A 12,547-nucleotide genomic window follows, 5' to 3' on the forward strand; every position below is an offset into this window, starting at 1 on the left:
TGTCTTCATTAGTGATTTTAGCTGAGAGTAATAACGCTGGAATTATCCTTCATCAGAAGCAACAATAAGGCTTGATGATGTGGGGATGGGATTCGCTGTGGGAGTGCTTGTCCTTGACCTCCAGCCTCAGGCCTGACTCACCCCTGCCTGGCCAACTTATGGGCACCTTAAAATGGGAAATGACAGTGGCAGCCTTTGGGCCCTGCTCTGGAGTCACTGCTGGGACTTCACAGGCAGTGAAGAGGGAAAGACTTCAACTAAATTGGCTTAAACTAAAGTGTTAGACACAGTGGTAAAAAATGTTCTCTTACTCCTTGCTGTTGTTTGACTTTATTTACTTGGGCTGATCTGGCTGAGAGACCAGTATAGAAAACGTGTATTTGGATTTATGAGTGACCTTGGTCAAGTCACTTCACCCTTCCGTGCTTCACTTTTGCTGTAATGTCTCTTTTTAAATGTGAGCTACCAGTGGAATTGCTTGGTTTTTTGTTATTTTATTTTATTTATTTAATTTTATTTTTCTTTTAACTGATTGTTTTTCATTAAAAAGCAGAGAAGTTGTCTTGGAAGATTATTCACAAAAAAAAAAAAAAAAAAAAAGAAAAATAATAATACATTTTTCTGGCCTCCTAAATCTGAAAAATTGTAGGATGTCCAAGCACTGCAGAGTTTATTGTTGGTCTTTTCAGTTTTTTCCACTATAAATTTTTTTCTCAGTTTTCCCACAGAATAATAATTTTCATATCCTGGAGCAGTTTTGAGCTGGTGGGACAAAAAAAAAACCTCTTTTACTCTTGTAGGTGGAAAAGCCCAGAAAGAAAAGATTCTGTTGTTTTTCATGTGAGACCCCTGATTACAAATGTCTTTAGTTTGCAATAAACATGACTTTCATTTTAGCCCAGTCTATATCACAGATGAAAACTGCTCCTAAACTCTGAGTATGTGTAATGGACAGATTTGGGTGGTGTTGGTTTAGAAGGATGTTGTGGGAGCCACAAACCACAGAGCAGCATCTGTGTCTGTCTGGCTCCCTGTAGGATTTCATTTTCTGGTTGGTTCCACTATTTGGGAATACTGACTTTTATGAAAGACTCACCTGTGCAGATTCTTGATGTACAGGATGATGTTATTTTAGTACTCCTATTAATTCCCTGAAATGTCTTTTCACTGGGAGGAGGAGGCTTCAAAGCCAGACCTAGCTCTAGGTACAGTTTACAGCAGTGCTGATTAGCACAGGACTGGGTGATTATGCTGTTTTTTCTGGATCCTTTGGGAGGTTGGGTGTGCCTGGGAAGGAAGGTTCATCTTCTTTTTTATTACACTTTTTTCCTTGTCCTGCCCTTCCTCTTCTGTAGTAAATTGGAAGCCAGAGTTATTTCCTTTACACTCTGCCCATCCACACTGTTGACAGAAAGAAATAAAAGGAGGATAAACCATAAAACTTCCTTGTTAAATGCACGTTATTTCCAAGAGGAAAAAAAATTGTAGCTGATTCATTTTGAAGACTTGAACTCTAACTTATTTTCTTCTTTTTCTCCTTTGTATTGGCAGGATAAAAAACTTGAACATGCCTCGTAGCCCTACATCAAGCGAAGATGAAATGGCACAAAGCTTCTCTGACTATTCTGTTGAGTCTGAATCAGACAGCTCCAAAGAAGAAACTATTTATGACACAATTAGAGCAACTGCAGAAAAGCCAAGCAGCAGAATGGAAGACAGTCAGAGCAACACTTTAGTGATTCGAATTATCATACCTGACCTGCAGCAAACGGTAAGGCAGGGTGCACTGCAATTAAAAAAAGTGAAAGTAATGATTCGCTTTGCTGGCTTCAATCTGCAGTAGATCTGTTCCTTTTTCTTACTTTCTTTTTTGACATATTACAGACAACATGCATGTTTTCTTTTAATGTCTGTGCTATGTACCCCAGTAGTTTATCTGACTGGTTGCCTGAACTGAAGGCATCATCCCTTCCAAGAGAGTGGATTTAGTGTGTTAACTTGATAAAAGCCATGATCATAAAGCAAAATATCTGTCTGATCTGCATTCAGAGATTTTGGGTAGAAGAGAGAGAATTAGGAACCTATAACCTCATCAGAAGATGCAGATTGAATTAAAGAATCACATGTTAACTCTATGAAAGCCTCATATCTCATATATATATATATGGATTCTCTAGTTCCTCTTCTCATGAGATAGTTTGCGATTGACACTAGATGGGTGTCCTGCAAGAGGTCACCAAATTCTCTCTCTTTACCATCTTCGTTGTCACCCTGCCACACAAAAAACACCCCTTTTAGAGACCCTGTGGCTTTTAGAGTGTAAAGATGAGGACAGAGAAGCACAAATAAACCTTTCCTTCCTCCTTTGCTGCCTTGCCTTTACTACAGGGTGTTATTTCTCAAACTTCCAGCGAGGGAAACCAACACAACTGCTGTGATAGGAATAACAGTGTCATCCTGGAAAAGGTCTTGGGAGATACTGATTCTATCTAGAACCACAACTCGTCCGAGTTTGTTATTAATTATCTAAATTACCCTGGGTTTCCTTGAATGCTGCTGTTGGGATTTTTAGTAGTGGCACCAGTCTTTTTAGATTTCCAGGATGATTATAAAAACACATCCATTTTATGGATGTGTGCAGCATACATCACTCTGTGCTGACATGTAAGATCTATATCATCCCCTGCTGCCATCAAAGATCTATCTCAGATGAAACTCTTCCTTTCTTCTTAATTAAGTTCATTTTTAGAATGATAGAGATGGGCTGGCTGCAGCCTGACAGGGAGGAGCTGTTTTGACAGTGTGCCCTCAGGTGTGGTTCTGGAGCTCTTTTTGATGGTCTTACCAGCTTGCTCTATCTGTGACCCTGTCAATGAACAGATCCATGGAAATGGAATGGAAATACCAGCTTTTCTTGCTATGTTTACTCTGCTGTTAAAACCACAGCTTCCTGAAGCCCTCTTATTTCATTACTCTGTTTTTTTAGACCAATAATAAGTTATTTATTGACTATCAAGACAATTTTTAAAATTAATTTTATAATTTGTTCATTTTTATTGCTTTACTCTTTGTATTTCTTTCCCTTTTTCAATCCACTCTTCATGAGAAGTAACTGAATTGTTTTAAGCAGTTCTATAGCAGCTGATGTACTTCTTATTTAATTTATCAGCCCCTGAGCTCTTTGTGTGGGAAAGTGAGACCTGGATTCAGGTTAGCAAACAGGAATATTGGTGATTAAATGGAGTGGAGAAAACTGTGGAGAAGACCAGACTTTGAGCTGTTGTACAGCTACAAGCCAGAGCAAACATAGGCCCCATTTCCTGAATAATTATAATTAATTTAACATACGAGGTGTTTAAAATTAGTCTGTTTAATCAAAGAAGGGTGAAATAACATAGTTTAGTTTTCTGCTTTTTTTGGTTTTTAGGAAGTATGATCGACACTATATTTGTTCTAAGGAAGACAAGTTGAGGGTTTTAGACGAAATTCTAAAACCCTAGACCTGGGAAGCTTTAAAGGCTTAACCAAACTCCTGAAGAATAAAGTTTGCTCATGTGCAGTGGCTGTGGTACAAATTGCCTTTGTTTCACTGCAGGTATGAGATAAGCACCCAGTACCACGAGTAGGATGTGCTGCCATGGACAACTTTATAAATTACCACCCATTGCAGGATGTCTGTCTTGTTGTCCTTTTATTCTCATTTCAAACTTAGAAGACAATGTGAACCTTGACAAGTTCATACAGAGCCCTTAAGAACTACTGCTCTTCAATTCTTCTATCAATTCTTTTTTTGTCTCCTTCTCAGTTCAGGTGATAACCCAATTTATTGAAACACTGCTTGGTAGAAATGGTAATTTCTTATTGCCTCTGTGCATGACCTGTGTCATCCTTCTCACAGGAGGGTGGGGAATATTTAAATGAGCGACTGAAAGGTTTCCTGAGCTCAGTAAAATTCCTGAGGGAATGGAGAGTGTAGAAAGCCCTCTGCAGTCACAAGGAGAGTGGGTAAAAAAGCTGCATTATCTGGCATATATTATTTGGTCTGAATCCAGGCCATCTTGTATATGTTTCCTTTTCCAGCCCATGTAGGAACAAATCCCAAGTGATGCTGCCTCTAAGTGAAATTAGTCTGGTTCTTCAGGAGCTATTGTCAAGAAAATCTCTTTTTGCTTAATATTCTGACAGTGATGGTGTTTTGTGCTTAAAATTGCTCTTTTCCACAGACACTGAGAACAGTTCTGTCAGCCAGTTGTTTTAAGGAATGTTTTCAGCATTTTGTTATCAACACATGGTGGTTGTTCCACTCTTTTGTTTTACCCTGTACTTATGTGCTCCCTCTGGGTTATGTTTAAAGTCAAAATGCTCAGATTTATACATTTTATTAAATTCTGAGGCTGAGATAGGTTTGGGTCTGCTAAAGACTTCTCTGAGATGCTTTCTGCCCAACTATTTTGCTTCTCCACTGCAATAAATAGCATTTACTGATTTGTCCCTCCCCTGTTTTTTGGGGTTTTAAAAATTATATTGGACTTTTCCATGCAAAATGTTTTTTGGTAAGTGGCAGTTTGGTATAGCAACAGCTGAAGCTGTAGCTACTTTTTGGTGTTCTTTTCCGCATTGCTTTTTGTACTTTTGTATGCTTTCTTTACTTTTTAAATTATTTGTTGCTTTTCAGGATAAAGAATCTTTTCCTTTAGTGCTTTTCCTTCTCAGATAAAACACTTTGTTTACTTTGTGCAGTTTTTCCCTTTTGGAAGTAGGAACCCAGTTGTCACAACTGCAGCTTCAGTCCCATTTTTGTTTGGGATGCCTCCATTCTCACTTGTTTCCAGTCTGTGCTGCCTCATAGATACTCCAGGTTTTCTTTTGCAACTTTTCCCAAATATTCCTCTGTATCCCACTTTGTGCCTGATTGTTCCTTGCTGCTTTCTGTTTATAGTTTCTCTTCCTTGTTTTATGTTCAGTTTGATAAGAGAAGCATTGTGCTGCTGGTATCTGTTCACATGCCCTTGATCTGGACAGGTGATCTGATGACAGCCTGGCCAGACTGGTTTTTCTGACCTGTCCCCTCATGAATTCTGTGTTTCCTGAGTGCATTCTGATGAAGGAGAGCAGTGTTTCAGCAGAGAATCAAGCTGAACACTGAGCACAAACCAAAATGAGTGACTTGCTCCCTTTTCTTTCCTTATGCCGAACTCTCATTTGTGTTTCCCTCTTTTTGGCTGCCACATCTTTAATATCAACACCTCCTATTGAAAGGAGTAACTAATATTTTGATATCCTGGCAATCACATTTTGGAGGCAGCTGTACAAACAATGTTTTGTTGTGTCCTTCAGTCACAGCACATTTCTGTGTGATTGACAGCTGAGCAGAAAGATATGTTGGCTGATAGATTTTAAGCAGATAAATGTTATCCCTCAGAAATTCTGTATCATGAGCATTATTCCCACTGAATATCTTCCCTTCAGCTGGGGAAGTTGTATTTTTCCCTGGCTTCCCATCCTTCCCTTCACTCAGTGACTTGCTCTCACCAGCATGCAGGAATGCAAGATAATAATTGACCATGTCTCCTGTGATCCGAGGAGCTTTCACATCCCAAACACAGGCCTTGCATCTCAGCAGCCAGTGCTGACGTGCTGTCTTGCTGCTACACTTGCATTTTGAGGGGCCTGGTGTGGTTTTGACAGTGACTTTGAGCCACTCAGGGCTGGTTTTTTGGCTGTTCTTTGAAAGAACTGTTGTGGTTTTTTACAGTGAATGTATCTGTCCGTGCAAAACATCTTTGTTTCATGTGTTTCTGTAGTTCTTTGTCACTAAACTATCCCTGTTTTTTAAATTTTTTTTCTTGTCGTTGAAGATTAAAAAAAGTTGTCCATTTTTTTTGACTCTGCTGCTGCCTCCTTTCCTTGTGGTCACCACGCCATGTGTGCCTAATGAATTGTTCCTTATTTCATAACTGGAGCAAGTTGTGTGTAGGTCCTGCTGTGATTCAGCTGATGTTTCCTCAGGGTATGGAGTGTGGCAGTAAGTAATGACTTGTCTGCAGGATAGAGGGGGTGGCTGTGGTGCTCCCTGCCTGGAGGGCTGCCAGGAGGACACAGAAGCAGCACAGTGGAGTTCTTCCAGGGACAGGCTGATGGAAAATGCACCTTATGCAGCATCTGAGTGCTCCTTTTTATCCTCTTGGTCAGCACCTGCCTCTGAGAGAGTGGTAACAGCTCCACTTCTATCCTGCCTGGCTTCATGGAAAGCATAAATAATCACTTTTCTCACTAGTTTCACTTTGCTCAGTCTGAAACATTTTGGTAGCAAAAAGTTATCCCGTTATCGATTTACTTTTTATGTGACTGATCATTCTAAATTGCTAATGGGATCAGCATTTTTTACAGTAAGGCCATTTTTGTGTCTTAGGAATCGGTAGAAGAGCTGGAGCTCTCACTAAATTAGTTTGTGAAATATTTACATGCCATCAAGAACAGAGAGAACACAGGAACAGACTGAAAAAAATTGAACATGTTGGATTCTCCAGGTGCATTAAAAGCCAGCAGACTTAATTAAACTGGGATCAGAAGTAACTGCTTTGTATTTTTAAAATCAAAACAGTGTCATACAAGTCCAAAATTAGTTTGTTTCAGGTAAGAAAGACTTGCCTTGGAGATAAAAAATACATGTAATTTCAAAATTATCTTCCCATTTGAATAACACTTCTTGTAATCTTTCAGGATGTGTGGATAATGTGTGGAAAATGTTAGAAGTTAAGCTCATTACACACCTCGTAGCTGACAGTTTTGCTGAAAAGTGCTGATGTTTGAGTCTGAATCTTGTATTGAAGTTGGAATCCATGTAGGAGTCACGGGGCAAGTGAGGTTTGGAAGGAACACAGGGATTTGAAGCAGGTTGCCCTTGCTGCTAATACTGTAGCTACTGGGATGTCTGGGGAGGAAAACACTCGTTATAATCTACTTTGTGTCCCTTCAACATATAAACCCCCCCAAAACTTTTCACAAAACATCTTGAAATATAAAATAAGTAAGGGAAATGAAAGCTGCTTCCTAGCCAGCCTTTCTTGTGACAAAGTCTGACATCTCATTTTATACTGAAGACTCTAAAGGATTAAAGCAGCAGCAGCAACAGCAGCAGCAGCGTGGTGTGTTCAGGATGCACATCAGAGCCACCAAATTGCTTTCTAGGTATTGCCATCTGCTGGTGCCTTGCAACCAGTGACTGCAGTGTAGGCAAAATCCCTAAATTCCTCAAATCCCTGAATTCCAGCTTGGTAAGAAGCGGAGCATTGGAAAGGTTTGTCAAAGTTTTCCGGTCATTTGCTTCCCGTTGTATCGTTCCTCCCATAAACTTACTCTGAGATAAATGTGGCTAAAAGGGAAGTAGAATTCTTGCCTGAATACCATTTTTTGGGTGAAATTCTTGTGGATCTAACAAGTATTAGAACAGCCAAGAATCAAGTGGATAGTTAAACGTCTTGTAACATCCCTTTTACCTGCCTTTTGGAACAGGTTTTCCATGAAGGTGCTCTCTCTCTGAAGAAGGATGTGTGTGTTCCCTGATGTTTGTGGAAGGAGTTGAAATGTCCTGTGTTTCCACAGTGCTTGTGCATTAGATATTATCACTACACATCTGAAATAGAATTCTTGTTGAGCGATGTTTTGTCATGGAATTTGTAGATTTGCTGTGTATATTCCTAATTATTAGTGACATTTGTAAATTTTAGAAGGTAAGATGCTCTTTAAATGTTTTGTTTGCTAATCGGGTTTCTTAAAATAATTTCTCTTGGCAGAAATGCATTAGATTTAACCCAGAAGCTTCAGTGTGGGTTGCAAAACAGCGGATTTTGTGCACTTTGAACCAGAGTTTGAAAGATGTGCTGAATTATGGACTGTTCCAGCCTGCAAGCAATGGGAGAGATGGGAAGTTTTTGGATGAGGAGCGACTTCTGAGGGAATACCCACAGCCAGTGAATAAAGGAGTTCCTTCACTCGAGGTATTTTTAGATCTAACATCTGAAGCATTTCTGTTCTGATACAAACTGTACAGAAAGCTGTATTTGAGGTGTCTGCATGCACCTGAATTGCATTTGGGATATGGTTATCAGCAAGCCTGAGCTTGAACCCTTGCTCACAGAAGTGCTGTCATTCCCTGCTTGTGGAGCTGGTCCATCCCCAAAAGGTTGCAAAGAGTCAGCCCTTCAGAGACAGTGGATTTTGGAGTTTTCCTCTGCTGAGGACACAGGACATGTATCTAATTCTGTGATTTAATAAAGAAATGTGAGGTTCTAGGTGAAGCTGTTGGACCCATGATTAGGTTTGCAACAGTGGTGTAGCAGTTGCTGGATAACCAGCCTGTGCTTTCTCCCAAAGAGATGTTTCTGTGTCAGTGAAGCCTTTTTTAACCCCCATCTAGTTCCCTCTGTGCCATCCTTCAGAGTGCACAGATTGCCTCTGTCTGTCTCCTGGGAAAGCAGTAAGGGAGGAGAGGTTGTGTACTGGGATTTCCTCCCTCTCTGTTGCTCCTGCAGAGGCTCCACAGCTGGGGATAAGCTGGGCAGGACTTTTATGGCGCTGGACAAACTTGGAGCAGAGCCAGATCACACACTATAGCAGCAAACTGGGGCATGAAACTGGCATTTAATTAATTTTGGTATTGCCTGTATGGTGGCACATCAACCATTAATAATGTGCACTTGGTAGACTTCACTGTAACACAAATCCAAGAGAAAAGAACCAGGGTACTGACAAAGCTTCAGGTTTTCCCTTTTTTAGGAGGTTATTTCAGAGTTTCAGTCACTGATGTCCATATTACAGCTGTAAGCAAATTAAACAGCCACTGTATTTTGTTTCTGTCATTTTTCGTGAGTGTTGACTGCAGCAATTGAGGTGTTAAAAGTGATCTTGTGAAAAGCTGGTGTTAAAGCCTCATTCAGCACAGTCCCTCATCCAACAGACAGGCTGCATTCCTGGAATTCTGCATGGCACTGTGAGATAATGGTAAATTATAGCTGTGGAAACCCCCATGATTTTTGCTACAGGTCTTCCTACTGCACCCAAGCTGCTCAGGATAAAATGTGAGTGAGTTTCGGCCAAAAAAAGAGGCAGTCCTCAGAACCTCATTCACAAAACCAGTATCAGGAGAACTTTCCCATGTGGAAGTTCCTCCTACTTTGACTAAGGAATTTTCAGGTATCCTTTTTTTTTGTTTTCATGTTTCAGAAATGCTAAGCTGCAATTTTGAAATATATATTCTTTTATTTAACGTGCCTTCCCAGCTCTTTCTGCCTGAGACTATAAATGAAAGTGCACAGAAATCCTTGGGGAAAAGCTCTTTTCAGTGTAATTCTTGCTTATTTCTCCAGATTCTAGAGGCTGATCTCATTTCCCACACACCTCCACTGATCTCAGTGTATTCGCACAAGATAAGAATTTTGCTTAAATGATGTAAAAGTATATGAAATACTGAGCCTATTTCTAAAATTTTAAAAAATTTTGCCTAAATCCACATCACCATGGAGGATACTTCCTGGTAAGGTCAGAAAACTGTAGTATGAGTTTTAAGTTGTCAAGTTTTAAAATTTCTTCTTCTTTTCCTCCCTCAGTTTCGCTACAAGAAAAGAGTGTACAAACAGTTCAACCTCGATGAAAAGCAGCTGGCCAAGCTTCACACCAAGGTATCGAGTTAGCAATTACCTCCAGTGGGTGTTGACATCAGTTGACAGAATGCTTCATTTTTAGTCAAAATGTTATTTTGGAAATCAGAGGATGATTCATTTGTCGCTCTTTGTTTCAGGCCAATTTGAGAAAATTTATGGATCATGTCCACCATCTCTCTGTGGAAAAAATGACCAAGATGTTGGACCGAGGACTGGACCCAAACTATCATGACTTGGAAAGCGGAGGTCAGAACAATAAAACTAAGCAGCATAAAGGTGTACCTTGAGTTAGTTAAACTTAAATTGAATCTCACACATTCCTTCATAACCCTGGGCTAATGGAATCTGTAGGGTTTTGCTGTCCAAAGGAGATAATTGATCATTTACGATTTTCGCTGAACAGTATTTTTAATATTATTTTCTAAATTAACTTTATTTTATAATTTTTCTCACCTTTTTCAAGTACATCCTATTCTCTTCCTTAGAAACACCCCTAACTTTGGCAGCTCAGCTTGACAATACAGTAGAAGTGATAAAAGCTCTGAAAAATGGAGGAGCACATTTAGATTTCAGAGCCAAAGATGGAATGACAGCTCTGCACAAAGCAGCCAGAGCCAAGAACCAAGTAGCCCTCAAGGTAAGTGCTTTCAGGAGAAAATTATATATTATGTCATTAAAAAAATGCAGAAAGGACACTGTTTCCAGTTAATTAATGTATTGTTCTCCATGGATCCTTTAAGATGTTCTAGTACTTTCTTGTGGCTTTCGAATCTTAGCATTTGCTTTCAATAAAGGGCCTTTTAATTTCCAATTTATCTTTTTCTGCTAGGAAGAAAAGTGGTGAAATTTAAGCTTATTCAGTGATACACTGAGATCTGTCCGAGGAAATAGGAATAGCATTATTGTCACTTACCTCTTTGAAAGCAGCTTCCAGTGGCATGGATTGCACATTTCACCTTAACACAGTCTCTTCTGTTTTCTTTTGTATTTTAACAGCTGTTCTTAAATCACACTGATGGTCTAGATGAAGTCTTAGGTTTATGGCTTTGCTTATTCCCTTTTGACAGATACTCAAATTGCATGACATTTTTGACAAAGCACCTTGGAACTGAAGAGGTGAATGCGTTGCAAAGGTGATGCAGCATTTTCAGAGCTGACATTTCTGAACCTAGTGAGAGGATGGAAACTGGACATTGCCACTGCTTCTTTCTGTGCCATCCCCATAGATCCCTTTAGATCCCAGCTCTTCCAAGGTTATTTCTTTCTTAACTTAGTCTGTGCCGTGGCCCACTCTTATCACCTGATAAATAGGTGAGCAAAAAATGTTATGTCAAGTATCAACCTTGCAAATACTTTTCAGGTATTTTTTCAGGTAAAGACCCTTTCTAGGTGGAGGTCCCCCCCAAATCTATTTTTCACGGTCTGTGATTGCTTTCAGACCCTTTTAGAGCTGGGAGCATCTCCCAACTACAAGGACAGCTGTGGCCTGACCCCGCTGTACCACACGGCCGTGGTGGGAGGGGACCCTTTCTGCTGTGAGCTCTTACTCCATGAACATGCTACAGTCAGCTGCAAGGATGAAAATGGATGGCAAGAAATCCACCAGGTAGGAAAGATTTGCTTTTATGAGGAAATGTGCCATGGTTGTTCTAGGCTTAAATGCTGTTTTGAAGCCCCTGCACAGTCAAGTATGAAATTTCTTCCTTTTTCTATTTGCTTTTCCTACTTCCTTTTATTTATTCACTTTGTTTCCATCTGTGGTGACTTAGAAGTAGAAAACTGCTCCAGTGGTGTTCTGTAACTTTGAAATCCTCTGGTTACTGTGGATTTTGCTGGAGAAATTGCACTGCTCGTATTTATGTTGTGGACTGTTGGAAGTTTAGCATCCTGTTTGGGGCACTTCAGTAGGAAAATGTTGCTCATTCTTTTTGTTAGATGCCAGTGTCAGTGTCCTTGGTAATGCTTCTTGTGTGTTTGTCAGGGTGCTTTCCCCTTTGTCTCTGCTGAACTTTACAGGAAGATTTGGGCTCAGGATCCTGCTGCTGGGATCCATCAGCCTCTCATTGTCCTCTCCAGAAACGCCTGAATATTATCCAGCAGTTGTGTAAAAATGTTTTATTAATTTCCCTTTGCACAGTTATAAACTCAGTAATACACAAAGTTAACAATTCTGACAGTCCCAATGTCATGGCAGCTACTTTGTCATTTCTCTGGACGGATGAGTTTGGATAGTTATAAAAATTGGAACTGCTCAGTTCATTTATGAGATAAAGATACAAGTAATCAACCTTACAGGCCTGCCTAGGTCATCTTGGCTCACTTTATTTTCTGTGCACTAAATTCTTTAGTACACAGATTTTTTTTCTTCTTTTCTTCGAAAGAAATGGGAGGTAGCTTTGGCACCCAGGTTTGGGCAGGAATCTGAGCTTTTTCCCTAAGTGTGGCCAGGTAGAGGTTGTTTGGATCCATCTCTAGAGTAGGGTAAAAGAAAGGAATTATTTGTTACCACATTTTCTGAAGATGTGGAGGAAATGGATTGTCTAGATCAAAGTGTTACCCCATCTGGACTCCCTGAAAATAGAGAGAAAATATCCCTCTTTTTAAACCCCAGCCTCATACACATAAGGTTATTATTTCTCATAATGAAATAGAACTTTCCAACCCCCCTGTGTTGGTTGTAATCCTAAATAAATCAATGTTTACATCGGGATCAGGAGCAATCTGTTTTGACTAATCAATAATTCAAGCATTCCTCAATGAATTAAGAAGGATGGGGATTTAATTTGGGCACTGAGCATCCACTTCATTTTTCTCTTTCGAATTGTAGATCCAAGCCAGGTGTGTCAGTCTGTACCTCCCACTGAATTCAGGAGTTATGAGGTACC

The 12,547-nt window shown here is 39.9% G+C and overlaps 1 protein-coding gene across 1 annotated transcript in view; it reads left to right on the plus strand.

The window, feature by feature from the left end:
* SHANK2 (SH3 and multiple ankyrin repeat domains 2) overlaps positions 1-12,547 on the plus strand; it is a 266,104-nt gene that overhangs the window by 22,725 nt on the left and 230,832 nt on the right. Inside the window, exons 3-8 of the mRNA XM_069016388.1 lie at positions 1,552-1,771; positions 7,797-8,000; positions 9,609-9,680; positions 9,800-9,908; positions 10,148-10,299; positions 11,101-11,268. Coding sequence (XP_068872489.1) covers positions 1,568-1,771; positions 7,797-8,000; positions 9,609-9,680; positions 9,800-9,908; positions 10,148-10,299; positions 11,101-11,268 — 909 coding nt within the window. The 5' untranslated portion in view covers positions 1,552-1,567. The remainder of the gene's footprint in view (positions 1-1,551; positions 1,772-7,796; positions 8,001-9,608; positions 9,681-9,799; positions 9,909-10,147; positions 10,300-11,100; positions 11,269-12,547) is intronic.

This window comes from Aphelocoma coerulescens, chromosome 5, assembly GCF_041296385.1.
Source record: "Aphelocoma coerulescens isolate FSJ_1873_10779 chromosome 5, UR_Acoe_1.0, whole genome shotgun sequence".
NCBI classification, from domain to species: domain Eukaryota; kingdom Metazoa; phylum Chordata; class Aves; order Passeriformes; family Corvidae; genus Aphelocoma; species Aphelocoma coerulescens.